At 40.9% G+C, this 14198-nt stretch overlaps 1 protein-coding gene across 2 annotated transcripts in view; it reads left to right on the top strand.

Annotated features, from left to right (window-relative positions):
• Positions 1 to 8886: 8886 nt before the first annotated feature.
• Positions 8887 to 14198, top strand: part of GREM2 (gremlin 2, DAN family BMP antagonist) — a 93786-nt gene continuing 88474 nt past the window's right edge. Inside the window, exon 1 of one of the 2 annotated variants that reach the window (XM_017657200.3) lies at positions 8887 to 9404. In XM_017657200.3, the coding sequence (XP_017512689.1) occupies positions 9271 to 9404 (134 nt within the window). In that variant the 5' untranslated portion in view covers positions 8887 to 9270. The remainder of the gene's footprint in view (positions 9405 to 14198) is intronic. The other variant, XM_017657208.3, reaches the window with a different exon arrangement.

A 14198-nucleotide genomic window follows, 5' to 3' on the forward strand; every position in this document is an offset into this window, starting at 1 on the left:
CAATTAGAAGTGTTGGTTAAATGGATCCACAGTCTCATATTATGTGACCATGAAATGACTTATAGTCCGCTTTCATTGAAATGTTCAGATATAATAGTAAATAAAAAGGCAATATGGAAATTATATATATATATATGTGTATATATATATATATGTGTATATATATATATATGTGTGTGTGTATATATATATATATATATATATATATATGAGGACAATTAAAAAAATGAGCAGGCAGAAAATCAAATACTAAAAAATTAAGAGAAGTGGGATTATGACTGACATGGCTTATTTTAGCTATATATTTCTATATTGTAAAATGCTTTACAGAAGTGCATTACTTTTCTTATGGGAAAATGCTTATTGCAACATACAAAGCATAAATTCTGGAGAATGGAGGATTTAAATTCACATCCCAGATCTTCAGCTGACTGCTTGGAAGCCTCTGTTTCTTTACCTGCAGAATGAGAAAAATAATATCTAACCTGAGGTGCTGTGGTTAGGTTTCAATGAGTGAACCCATTTAAAGTGCAGAGGCCTCAATCAGCCCTTATGAGATATTTGTGCTTTCTCTTGATTCATCCCCATTCAGGAAAGGTGCAGTGTAGAATTGTTCAGTAATGTGAGCAACCATTTAAGAATAGAGCAGAAGACCAAGGTATTGGGTTTATCATGTGGTTTATAGGTATGCCTGGGTGTCTCACACCGAGCTCAGCTCTGTCTTGCACCCTCTCTAGGGCTGATTGCCTATACACACACACACACACACACATGCACACATGTATTAAAGAATCTTCTCCATGGTATGAAACCAAAAAATAGATCCTGACTTCAGAGCAAGACCCAAGAACACAGGGTGTTTCTACTGGTTTTGATCTCTTTACTCATCCAAGGTCTAACTCTCCTGTCTGAGTTAGAGATCCATGTTACCAATCAATTTAGTTCACTTTATTAACTCTCAATATGCTGAAACTTGGGTGCAGAAGTTTCATCAACATTTTCTGATGGTGAGCCACATGCATTTCTTCAGTATTCATGAATTTCTGAATTATGGAGACTATCAGGACATAATCCCATGTTACCAAATCCCCATGGATCTCTGAATCTGTGACCCTGGCTGTGTAACAACTCTTGATGAGGAAGTTTGTACAAAGGCATCAGCTGGGAGCAGTCGCTCACCCTTGTTTTTCTAACAGGGCAGCCCTGCAGCCCTTATGGAGCAGAGCTCATTATGAGGCTGGCCAGCTGTCCCCCTGTCACTGATCCTGCAGGGAGATATGTCACTTTCAGAAGTTCGTGCAGGGCAGCCTAAGATTCACATTAATACAAGACAGAGGTCAAATGCTTTTCTGCACTGACTTTTGTTCCCTTTCAAATACATCAGGAATGTCTGCTTGGGGTCCTCCCAGGCAGCAGGAACGTGTGTGGGGCAGAACAGAAGCAGCAGTGAGCAACTGTCTTAGTTCATGTCTTAGTTCTGAACAGGAGAGGGGTGACCCAACTGATCTACTTTGTAAATGACCTGGACCAGAGTTTAAGAAATTGAGATTGTATATTGCCATTCTTCACAAAAATTAATTAAAAATTAATACTGCCTATTATTTATAGGCACAACTGCTGAAAATAATCTCTTGAGTATTTAAATTCCTCCTGCTTCTCCAGAAACTGCTTTGAGATAGGAATCAATGGATGTTCTGCAGCCATCAGGCAACATGTCTATTAAGTAGAATATACTAGAAGATAGAAGGCAGTCGTGTTTCTTACTTCAATGGCACGAGGAAACTCTTGCACATTTAACAAAGCTAATCTGTACATCGACTACCAAGAACTCTGCTAGATGCCACCGTGATGCCACTCAAAAATGCCTGGTTCAAACATCCATGAGGAGGGGTTACTGATAACCCTCCTTACAGTTGAGGAAACTGAGACATATGAAAGTTAAGAGACATTGATGGAGCTAGGGTCTGAACCTGGGCTGTCTGACTTCAGAATCCTTTGTCTTAATTGTGAAGCTAATCTGACTCCCTTTGCCGTACCAAGGCTGTTTTTTTTTCGGGGGAGTTTACAATCAAGTAGGAGCAATGGATGAGGTTCACTAAGAATAACAAGAGACTTTCTCTAATGAAGACTGTAGGAAGGAGGGAATGCCTGACCCACTATAAACAGAAAGATGAAGGAGAACGTGACATCAGGCTGAATCTAGAAGGAATGGAATGAATTCTCAAGGTGGAAAATTACTCCAGAAAGAAGAAAGTGCATGTGGAAAACCATGGAGGTATAAACACATGCAACCCTCTGCTTATATCATGGTTAATTCTTACACAGTGTTGGATGGTAAATATTAGCATTCCCATCTCACAGATATAGAACTGACTCCTGGAAGAAGTCTGAGAGTCATGAAGCTGGTAAAAATTAGAGCCTCCCTTGCTCTTTCCCTCCTTAGGGGGCATGAGTCTATTTGTAGAAGAAAGGGTGTGAAGCAAGACATCTACCCTCGGTCTGGAGCCCCTAGTCAGGCATGGCCTCCTTCCACTATGCACACATCCATGGATGTGAGCCCACTGTGTCCTCTGTGGCCCCATGTTGGGAAATGAGCTTTTGCAACAGTCACCAAGTGATTCCAGGGTGCATATGAGCCTTATATCTGAAAGAATATGGCTGTGGGGTAAAGAAAGATTGAACATGGAAGGGAAAATTAGGTGCCTGAAACCTTTTTGGTTTATTTTTTTATGGTAATTTAATTTCATAACATTAACGATTGTGTAATATTTAGCATAAGACAAGTGATCATTAGTTTATTAAGAAACACATTGGATCTCACCTATGCAAAATACTTCTGGTCTCTGAACAGTGACCTTAGAAATGTGAAATATCAGCCAACTTCGACTGTGTTATCTTATAGTCACTAAATGACAACAAAATTTCAGTGGCTTAAACTAAGGCTGATCTCTCACACCCTCATGCCTGTCTCAAAGTGGCTGTGTCTCTGCTTCATACCATCCTCATTCAGGGGCCCAGGAACCTTGCTGGTCTCCTGGGAGAAAATCTTAAAAAGGGGAAGTGGTGAGCCATGCAATTGTTCTTAAAGCTTTGTTTTGGAAGTACACATGTAACTTTGGGACACATTCTAATGGCCACAATTAGAGAATTGCCAACCATCAGAGAAGGGAGAGGGCATTTATAATTCTGTCTTAGGGATGGGTCCTGTGCAGTGGGGAATATTTTGAACAATAACACAGTTGACCACCATTAATCGCTTAATTCAAAGAGTATTTCTACTGGGCAAAACAGATTGGAACCCCTTCTTTAGAATTACATTCCAAGCCAGTTTACAAGCCATATAAGGAAGTCATTTTTCCGTTAATAAACTAACTCATCAATCAGTCCATGGTTTCATAAGTCATTTATAAAATAAGTTATTCTTATTATTTTACTGACTGAATTTTACTGAGTGCCAGCTATGTACCAGGCATAGTGGCAGGCAGTGGATATAGAAAGCCAAATGAGACATGGTTCATACCCTTGGGAAGCTTAGAGATTCATCATATTATTACATTGACTTAATCTATGTTGTAAAATGGAAATAGTGTCTCTCCATAAGACACAGCTCTGAATGATTTGAGATTCTTTATAAAAGCAATCCCAGAGAGGATATCCCCAATCCATCTTGCACAGCATGGCTTCTCCACTCCACATTCAAATGTTGGTTAGCGAACTTCAGCAGCCCCTGCTATCCACAGCATAGGAAATGTCTGCTCTACTGAGCTTGGATTCCCTATCTTAATAGGTGTTTTCTCTGGACCAGGCATGGTGTCATCCCTCTGAAGCAAAATCCAATTTTATCCTCCTACAACTCTATATTGTAGGTATCTTTAACCCCATTATATATATAAACTAAAGTCCAAGAAGAAAAGCAGAAATATCCAAACAGTAAGTGATTCAACATTCAGACTCAGGGTTGACAGCGAAGTCCATGCACCAAACAATAGTGTAACAATGTCCACTATCTAAAACTCAACCTGAGGTTAATCTTCTAACTTCTCAGATTATGGTAGCTGCTCCCATACTCCACTCATGTAGTGTCCTTTCCAGGGAGGAGAAATTCACGAACTTAACTTCAAGCACTGGGAGATTTAGTGTAAGAATACACAGAAACAACAGAAATATAAGCAGAGCCCACGGAAGCTTAGAAAGATTGACAACTGGACATCATCTTGTCTTGCATTTGAACTTCATAGATGGGCATTCTTAGCATAACCATGACTCAAGTATTCTCTTTCCTCTGATTTTCTGATTCCATAAGCTTATGCTATTTCTATCAACTGCCAACTGTGGATGAATGGATAGGTAGAGAGAGAGAGAGAGATAGACAGATAGATAGATAGATAGATAGATAGATAGATAGATAGATAGATACATACATACATACATACATACATAGATGATTGATAGATAGATAGATAGATAGATAGACGATAGATAGATAGATAGATAGATAGATAGATAGATAGATAGATAGATAGATAGATATAGGTAGATGATAGATCAATATTCTCAGAAGAGAAATGAATGCAGCCAACTGCCATTATCTCTGCATGCATGGCAGACTGGCTGCCTTGTTGCCTAGTCTAGCCTGGTATCTGTGGTCATTGTGACAATTAAGTCTGATACATCTGCCCCACCTACAGAACTATGTAGGGTGCTTCCTTAGCTGGGCATAAGGTCCAGGAAAGAGCTGTGAGAGTGGCTGCACCATGATGGGGCCGTCCTGGCCATTATGTCAAATACATTAGTCATTACTGAACATTATTTTAGCCCTCCTGTGTTCTCGCTGCCTATAATATGTCATCAGCACATTTAGGTCAAAGGTGGTCCTATCTTCCTTCACTCTGACTCTGCCTCTTCGCCTCTTCCCATCCATATCTCAGAATGAACAGTTCAGTGCAGAGGCATTGCTGACATCTAATAAATATGAACTAATGAATCAAAAAACCCACAGCCACCTGCTCCCTGGTCTTAAGAGAAAATATGGGACTTGAGCTGAAGATGTGGCCATTCCTTCTCCTATTAATCTCCCAAACTCCTCTGTGGGTTGTGATCTCTGCTCCACTGGGGTGACACAAACATGACAGATGGGCACTCTCATGCCTGAGGAGTTTATTCTAAAACACGGACAGGGCTATATATTTTTTTGCAATAAGACACTTATAAGTCACTCTTATGCATTTGGAGCAGAAATATCGTGACATAAGATGCTATTGCATACATGTAAATAGTAGAAATTTGTAGACAGTAAGAATATAGATTTATATATATATATATATATCAGTGAATCATATTTATATTTCACTTGGAGATTCTGATGTAAGTATACAACACTAATCAACAGAGTTTATGGCTTTCTATAAAATAAAGATTTTTATCTGATGGAAGAATACATAATTTAAATTGAAGACCTAAAATATAAGATTTTATCAAAATCATTTTAATAATTTTTACATTAAAATTGCTATGGTACTGTAAGGAAAATGAATGGCTATAAAAGGACTAAACAAGTATTTATGGATTTATCAACAAATAGGTTAATAGAAAGCTACTAAGATGAATATAAAAATAACCAAGAAAAAAATATCAACAACAGAAAAGCATTCAACTTACACTGGAAAGAAAATACATGAATACATATAGAAAATGTCAAAGATGTGACACTTATAACACTAGATAGAAATGCCATCAGTCTTTAGTACACTTGTTATGGAAATCTCGTATCTTTGCATAGTGGAGAAAAAATTGTAACCTCTTATTTTTCTTCTATATTACTTTTAAGTTTTTTTGTAATACAAATGATATAAACTCCTCATAGCACATATATGTATGCATGTATATATGTGAAAAAGGTTTAAAGACCATTAATAATCATCTTTAGTATAAAGTCAAAAGACGATCAATAATGATCTTTAGGACAGAAATATTGTTAGAACATAATCATAACGTTTTTTAACTTAATAATGTACCATGAAGATCATTCAATGACATGACAAATTATTTTATAATACGTTAAAGGTCAATAATAAAATCAAAGATGCCTTCAAACTGAAATTAAACCCTAGATCATCTAGTCTGACCTTTTCAGCAATGCTTTCATAATCTCTCTAGATGATTGTGTGCCCTTTCCTGACCAATTCAGTGACTAAAAAATCATCAATTTGCCAGGAAATTCTTTGAGTTACTTGAACGTTCTAATTATGAAAAGTCCTTCTCTACCCTGAATTTTGTCTACCTCCTTTAACTTCTCCCCAGAAAAGCCTTGGGCCTGAGCTCCTTTAGTGCCATAATCATAACTAAATCATGGTGCTTCACTGTGCAAACTTTATAAAACTAGGCTATAATGTTTACCCTATATTCCTCATAAGGTTGTTTAAAGACTCAAGTCAGAAAATATTGTGAAAACGACTGGATGTGAAACAAACATAGATAGCAAACAAAGTCCTCCTTCACGCGCATTCGTCAAAAATTGTTATCTTCACCCAAAGTCTCCTCTCCAAGACCAACTGCTCGATTATCTCCATCATTTCTTATAAATTATACTCTCCAGAATCACAGTCTTATCAGCTTTGCTGGAGACACCCCAATCTGTGAGTGTCCCCAGTAAGAAGTGCCAGGCTGAACTAAACAGGACAATGCTGAGTGGCCAAATGGGTGGGAGAGAGAATATTACCGTTCTCCCATTGATCCAGTAGTGGCCTGCTGTGCATGCTGGACACAGAGGTTTTCTCATGACCATTGTCTACCTCATCTTCAAAGGGCCAACTGAACCACAGCAACTGAGAAACGTCTTTGATAAAAAATCTTTTAGAAATAACAAAATGCTCAAACAATAGATACTAATGATATTTTCTCTTCATCATTTATTGTCTCCTTAATCACCCAATTTTATTCTTCATTAACTGAAGGAAGGAGCACTTGAATTATTACCTAAAATGAAGTTGAAGATTTGTCAGTGACTTTACATTATCCATGATCTCATTTACACTGTCTTTCTGATGGTAAGAGAGCTATGGTGCGTCCCCAGCATTACAAGTGGAAAATATAACAATCTGCTTGTTTTTTTCAGTCACTTCTTTTTTTCTAGGAAGGCAATTCTAGGAAAGTATAAATCACTGGCAACTTATCTGAACATACCATGATCTGTCCTGGAATGACGTGTTAAATAACTGTTTACCACATTGTCAGATGGTTTCATGAACTGTTGGCTCTTCTGTGCCGAGGGAATCAGAATCTGTGGTATTAATATTTCACTTCCCTCTAAATTGAATAGTTTATACAGAAAGGTAATCTCTAAAAGGTAAGAAGGAGGCAAGCCATCACCCAGTCTGTCTGCCGCCTACCTTCACAAGCTAGCACAGTGCCCTCTATCATTCGCTGACTTGTTTCTCCACCTGGAAAATCTGGAAAGTCTTACATATGATTACTTTCTTTCTCAGATTATTGAGACCTTTAGAAGAAAGGTTCTATCTCATTCAAGGATGTATGACAGTGTAATTTTTCTTAACAGCTTACTTAGAGAAAGGGAATGGATTGGAGTTGTTCAGGTAGAGAGCAGATATGCCATCTGAAGTTGGACTGCGGTTGGCAGAAAACAGCGGCCAAATGAGATTCTGTTTCGTATTTCTTTTGTCAGTTTCAGCTGATTTCAGGTTGGCCCATTCTGAAAATAAGGCTTCCTGGAAGGTGTCCAAGTAAGGAAAGCAAGCAGGTAGTCTGGTGACAATATGGCTCAAAAAACTCATTATTGTTTCCTGTGGTTTTGCAACAAAATGTGTGATGAGTTGGGCTAGAACCAGAATATCAACTACCAAATGGTACACAAAAGGGATAACACTGGGGAAAAAAATTTCAAGGCAAAAATCAAAATAGAGCTCAGTGATTTCAGAAGCATTGGCTTCTTGTCAAGAATAACTGTCATTAAAATTTCCATAACCACCAGTGAAAATGATTTGGGGAGAAAGGCTAAGGGAGTGTCTGTTTTAGAAAACACAGTGAAACTTTATTTTATTTGTAAGTTTCCCAGCTGAGTTTGTAAGATCTCAGATTATTCTTGGGCTCTTTCTCTGCTAAGGGGCCAAAGATTTATCTCTATTGACATACACAGATTAAATATTTTAATCCAGAAAACTTTATCAGCAGAGCCCGAGCAGTCTTCTTTGGCTAAAGACTCACACTGAAGGAGTCTCCATCTTGAGACTATCAGTGGAGAGAAGACCAAAAAATAATAATAATAAAAAGAAGCATGCAGGCGTCACTGGAGCCCCTCTTGATACAACGCGCCGAGCCCACGCAGCACAAGAATTGGTCTGGCGTCGTGTTCCATGTTCTCTGAATGCTGAAGAGTCTGATTTGCATTAGAAACCTCTGCATTCAATAAACAAAAATAGGGATAATGACTACAGCGCTATTTGGAACAGAAAACAAACTCAAGCAATGAGTGTTTTCCACTGAATTCATTCAAGATTTTATTAGCTGAGCTCTCACTTAGGTTATTAGTCTCAGCTTGCTTTTAATTTCACTTGCCTCAGTTATTCAAAACAAAAAGGGGCCTGATTGTGTGTGTGTGTGTGGTGGTGGTGGGGTACACGTATCACACACAAGCTTGTATATTCTTCACATTGCAAACCCACCAACAAAAGGAGGAAGAAGATCTGAGGAGAATGAGTGGTTTTTGCGGGTTTAAGGGATGGAGAATTTCTCTACATAAACAAGAAGGTTTGGATTGGAAGTCTGCTAAAAAAAACGTTACAGCTGACCACAAGGTTGTAAATCCACAGACTGGAAGGAGAAAAAGAGAAACACTGCAAGCGAAGTGTGTGGCTGCGCTGTTTGTGGGTTAGATGAGAAACAAGCGCGGAGTGAAACCGAGAGGGGGGTGACGGTGTGATTGGTGTGGTGTTCCGAGCCAATAGCAGTCCAGGCTGGGACAGTGTCCCGCGCAGCGCGCCCAGGAGCCCGCGCGGAGCCTGCCTGCTCTCGGTCTGCAGGCGCTCCGCCCGCCCGGGCAGCCCTCGCTTCTGCACGCCGGCCGCGCTGCTCTGTGCTCCAGCCGGCGTTCCCGCTGCTCTCCTGCCAGGACTGCCCTGCGCTCCGATCTCTGCGCGCTCCCGTCCGCGCTGCGCTCTGGCCCTGATCCCTCTGCGCACCCGCTGCGCTTCGCTCTACGCCCCCTCTGCGCTTCGGCCCGCTGCGCACCGGCTGCGCTCCCCTTGCGCTCCGCCGATGCGCGCCCGCCTGAGCGGCTGCGGCAGGCCCAACATCAGCCCCGCTGTGCGCTCTGCAACCCAGAGCAAGCCGAAGGACAGCGACACGAACCGAAGGGACCGGAGGAGGCGGCTTCCACTACGTCATTGCAGGTATGCAGCTTGTCACGACTAATCTGACACAGACACGATTTCTGATTTCTACCTACACGACCCACAAAAACTAATTGACATGGTTTGTTCCACTGCTGGTCAGAATAGAAAGCACTGAGCGAACGTTTCGACTGATTCAATCCTACATAGTTAAAGCTGTTAGCGTGTGACAGGGGGTTTATTCACCTATTGTATTTTCCGTGGGTGTAAAACAAGGAACTTCAAACTTGACTGTGATCTTTTTTTCCATACTTACATGTTGTCATGCTGCCCAATTATATATACCTCTTGGTGACGTCCCTTGTAATTATGACCAGTGGCAGGTCCAACACCATCTGACTATTTGAAAGCAGGCTGAACATTTCCCACCTACGTATCAGGTCAATATCCTCCCCATAGGAATGGGAACCAAGTGGTCTTGGGTATGGTTTTGATTTTTAAAGCATATGGCCAAGGTGGACTAAGCTTATGAGTGAAATATCACTGTGTCACTATGCAGTGGTTGAAGGAGGAAAAGAGAGAAGGGAGAAAGAGATTTTAAAATGTAATTGTAACTGACTCTTCTTGTGCACCTGATTTATTTTGACGTGGTGTACGAGTTGAAAATGCAGTGGTATTCTGCACCCACCGGCAGGATGCGTTCCAGGACCTCATGTATTGCTACACTAAAAAGTCATGAATTGGAACTGTGTCAAGTATCAGATACGATACTTGGAAGAAAATGTCCATTTTTGGTTTTGTTTTATTTGATCCTAAAGTTGGTAGACTTCTCGCTATTTCTTTCCTTTTTTTGTTCCTGTCATTTTGAGACATGAGTTTTGTAAACAAACAAACAAAATCCTATTTCCAGGGTTAGAGTTCCAATTCTGAAGATGGTTATGTAACTTTATTTTTCCGCTTGTTGATTTCTAGTGATTTAATTAACATTGCTTAATGGGTTCAGTCCTTCTCTTGGAAAAGCCAGCGGGGACTGAGTGAAGGCTGAGTTAATAGATGGGTGCTGCTTGGGGAGAGCCTCAGATACTGGCATGTAACTGCTCTGGATCCCTATAAGAGCTTTTCCTGCAGTGAAGGGCATACACAGACTGGGACTCTAGGTCATCAAGAGAATGACATGGCAACAGGTGCAGGAGTAATAGCATATGTTACCTTAAGTCTAAGAAGCATTATTCTCAGTGGATTCTTAGTGGATCACTTCCAAACCAGCCATTGATAATTCACAATCAATTCCTCACTCGGTCCTGCCTGTTTTCAAGGGAGTCCTTATCCCAAGACATGTGCCTGACCAAGGAGGATAAGGAAGTTTCAAGAAAGGTATTTGTTTTACATATCACAATGGAGAATTTACATTGACCTCTTTGTTATCAGATAAACCTGTTATTGCATCATTAGGGGAAAAAATACTTGCTTAGCTATACCGTGGAGTTATGAAAACGGTCCATAATTTTTTCTCATTGCTGGATTTGAATGATTTAATAGGGTATTTTTGAAATTGTGTCAAAGCATAGACATGGTAAGTGAATATTATATTTAGGAGAGAGCATGTTGATTTTGTAGATGATTTTTTTTATTTACATCACAAGGAACCTGACTGTAAATAGTTTACCTATTGAAGTAAATACAAATTAATTGACCCAACAAAATTCTATTTGTGGTTAAAATAGTAGTTTTGTATCACTATAAACATTCATCAATCTTTTATGAAGGTAATATCTGAAGTACATTGAGACCTATTTCCCTCTTACCTGTCAAACACTAAAGCCGTGTTGGCATGTTGGCAGTCACTGAGAGGATGTGAGAGTGAATATATACCCTTTGTCTGGACTAAGAGGCACTGATGGCTTTTCAAAGGTAAATATAAAAACCGCTTTGATTAGTCATTGTTTGGTGCTATCATTCTTCATGGAGAGAGGTAATCAAAAGTTCATTCCCTGGGCATCTTAGCATAGCTACCATCAAGTTGTAAGTTTGGTGAAGTTTAAACAAGGCACATGCCTTTAAATCTCTTTAAAGTAAACACCTCTTTCTTAGCTCTCTTCTTCTAAAGCAAAGAAATGGAATTATACTCTGAGTCTGGATGCTGAGTTCTTACTGATATGGTGGGGACTGGCAGCTGGGGTCAAGGACAGACAAAGGGAGGCTTCTGAGGCTCAGGCACATGGCAGATCAGATCAGCCACGTTTGTCCAGCAGCGTGACTGCAGCAATCACGTCAACTTGCAGCATTTCCTCAGCATCAGGGCCCTTTAAGTATTGAGAAGAAAAGTAGCAAATTATTTCAACCTGGGGAAATGTGCTGAGAATTGGGCCTGAAACAAGTCACCCAGAGGACCAACAGATAAGACAAATTGTTTTGAAGGAGAAAGAGTGCAATTTCAGTTAAGTCTCTGGTGCCACCTACAACTTCTGTGTTAGCTTAGCTGCTTTTCCCACCACACTCATTTTTGTTATATTGGACACAATGCTGACCTAATCAGGTGCAGAATTAATTATGATCTTATGTCAGCCTAAAACACAGTCCTTAAAACAATTCATCTAAATGCAGATATCTCCCATTGCTACCACTTGTGGTTGGAAAGATGTCTGTGACTGGCTTGCTACTACCCAGGACCCAGACCGTGGGGGGCACTGATTCACAGAGTCCCAGAGCCACATGGGTAAAGAGAACTAACAAACAGAGGGGCAAAGCAACAAGGGTATGAAGTGTAAAGACTGAAATCCTTAAATATACATCCAGGAGTCAAAAGAATAATGAGTTTATTTCCCCAAATGAGCCTCAAGGATAAACTTTGTGTGAGATTTCCTATTTTAAACAAATGCTCATGTGTACCATGTGCCTTGCACACAGGTGCGGGATGAGAATAAATGCATCTGTAGTGCCGTGAATGCTTCTGTACACACAGAGGCCAGGAGAGGGCGGCCTGCAAGCTGGGGAAAGCGCCGTCTCCTGACAGACTCCAAATTCCAAATGGCTAACAATGTCTCCCTAACTTTATCACCTTCCTCCCTTTGGAAAGCACAGTCTAGAGCCCTCACCCAGGACACACCATTCAGAAAAGTTTGTTTCTTTTTTGCCTCTAAAATTGCTGCCCTAGCAAAATAAGGAAAGCAGTGTATTTGACAGAGAAGTCAATTTCCCTTTCTTTTAGTTAGTTTCATTCGTTGATGTTGATGCGATTCAAGCAGTCTTTATCTTTACTTTGTCAAGAGATGGGTGGGAGGAAAGGAAGCAAATTTAGAGAGAAGAGGCCAAGAAAGAATGGGATTCATGGAGCGGGTTCTCCAGCAGAAATAAGTATGAGCTGTTCTGTCAGTCCATCAGCCTTCATTGTGAGAATGTTTCAAATACAAGTCTAAGACCATGAGTATACATTTTGCATACTGACCATCAACAACACCTCCAGAATCCTAGCCAATTTGGTTTTAAAACAGAAGAGGTAGAGTAGCTTCTCTTAGCAGTATCCAGAGTCTAAGGCAAGGGCTAAAATAAGAATTATGCATTTACCTCATAGAAGCTCTGAGATGGTCAAATCTAGCCCATACTAAACCTAGTCCAACGTTTTTAAAATTCATGCCTAAGAAGGTGTTCCCTTGAGCTGTCGTTACCTTTGTAGATCAGTCATATTCTAGTGACAAACTATAAATGTGCATAGAAGAGAGAAATAGTCTTGAAGTGATCATATCTGCATGATTTAATCCTAAACTAGCTAGACTGGCGATTTTAGCTTCAGGAACACCCTTGTCTGTTTGACACTTTTGGTTCAACTGCCACACAACTTGCCAGCAAACATGGGGCCCTGGAGAAAGCCCGGACAGGGGCTTTTCAGACAATGTCTGAGGGGCTCCAAGCTAGACCATTCTGGGTGAAAAGCTGAGGTTCCTCCTGAGCAAAGAAAAGGCAGAAGGGACACTGGGTTGGGGGTGGGCATGAAAGCTATGACCTCTGTGTCAGGAAAGAGTGACTCTGAAGCTTTTGGAGCGGTGGGTCCTTGGAGGCCCCAGGGGCTGCCCACCAAGGTCTCAGCAGCTTATGTGCATGAAGGAGGCCTTGGAAGCTCTGACGGCCTCTTCTCCCTGGTGCCACTGTGCTCTGCAGGGAGGTGTAGTGTCCTGGAATCAAAGCAAGGAGTTTTTTCAAGAACGAAGGAAAGATTTCTTGGCATCTGGGAGGAAAGGGAGTCACTGTGCATCCCCCCCGTGCTCAGCCAGATTAGCCTCCACCACAGCCCCACACGCAGGCTGGGACCACACAGTGGCCTGATGCTGGACACGCTGGGATGAAAGGGGAAGATTCATCGAGGGTCACTGTGGCCCCAGATACACTGCTGTAATGTGGGGTATTAGCAAGAAGAGAGGGAGAAGTCTGTCCTGCAGGAAGGTGCTGGGAAGCGGGGCAGATTTATTAACCAAAGACCAGGAATCTCCACCTTCCTCTCGGACAGAGAAACTCTGGGCTCTACCTCCCTCGTCTAGATTACTTTCCAATAAAGAAACCTCATGGCTGAAGGGGAAATGTCTTTGAAGGCACTTACCTGTTTGAGGGGCAGAGCAGGGCAAGACCAGAGCATTCTGGCAGATATACCAACCCTTGTAAGAGAGCAGACTTGAGGGTATGTGACGCTAAGAAAACATTTCTGTATTATGAATGCAATGGAATTAGAAACAAAGGAAATACATGACTTATGGAAAAATTCTCTTGAGTTTTTGAAGGACATGACGCCAAGCACACAAATATTCCCAAACATGACTTTCATGTTATGGATTAATAGCAGTTCCAAACTAAGTCTCTTCTCCT

This window comes from Manis javanica, chromosome 11 (genome assembly GCF_040802235.1).
Source record: "Manis javanica isolate MJ-LG chromosome 11, MJ_LKY, whole genome shotgun sequence".
Lineage (NCBI taxonomy): Eukaryota > Metazoa > Chordata > Mammalia > Pholidota > Manidae > Manis > Manis javanica.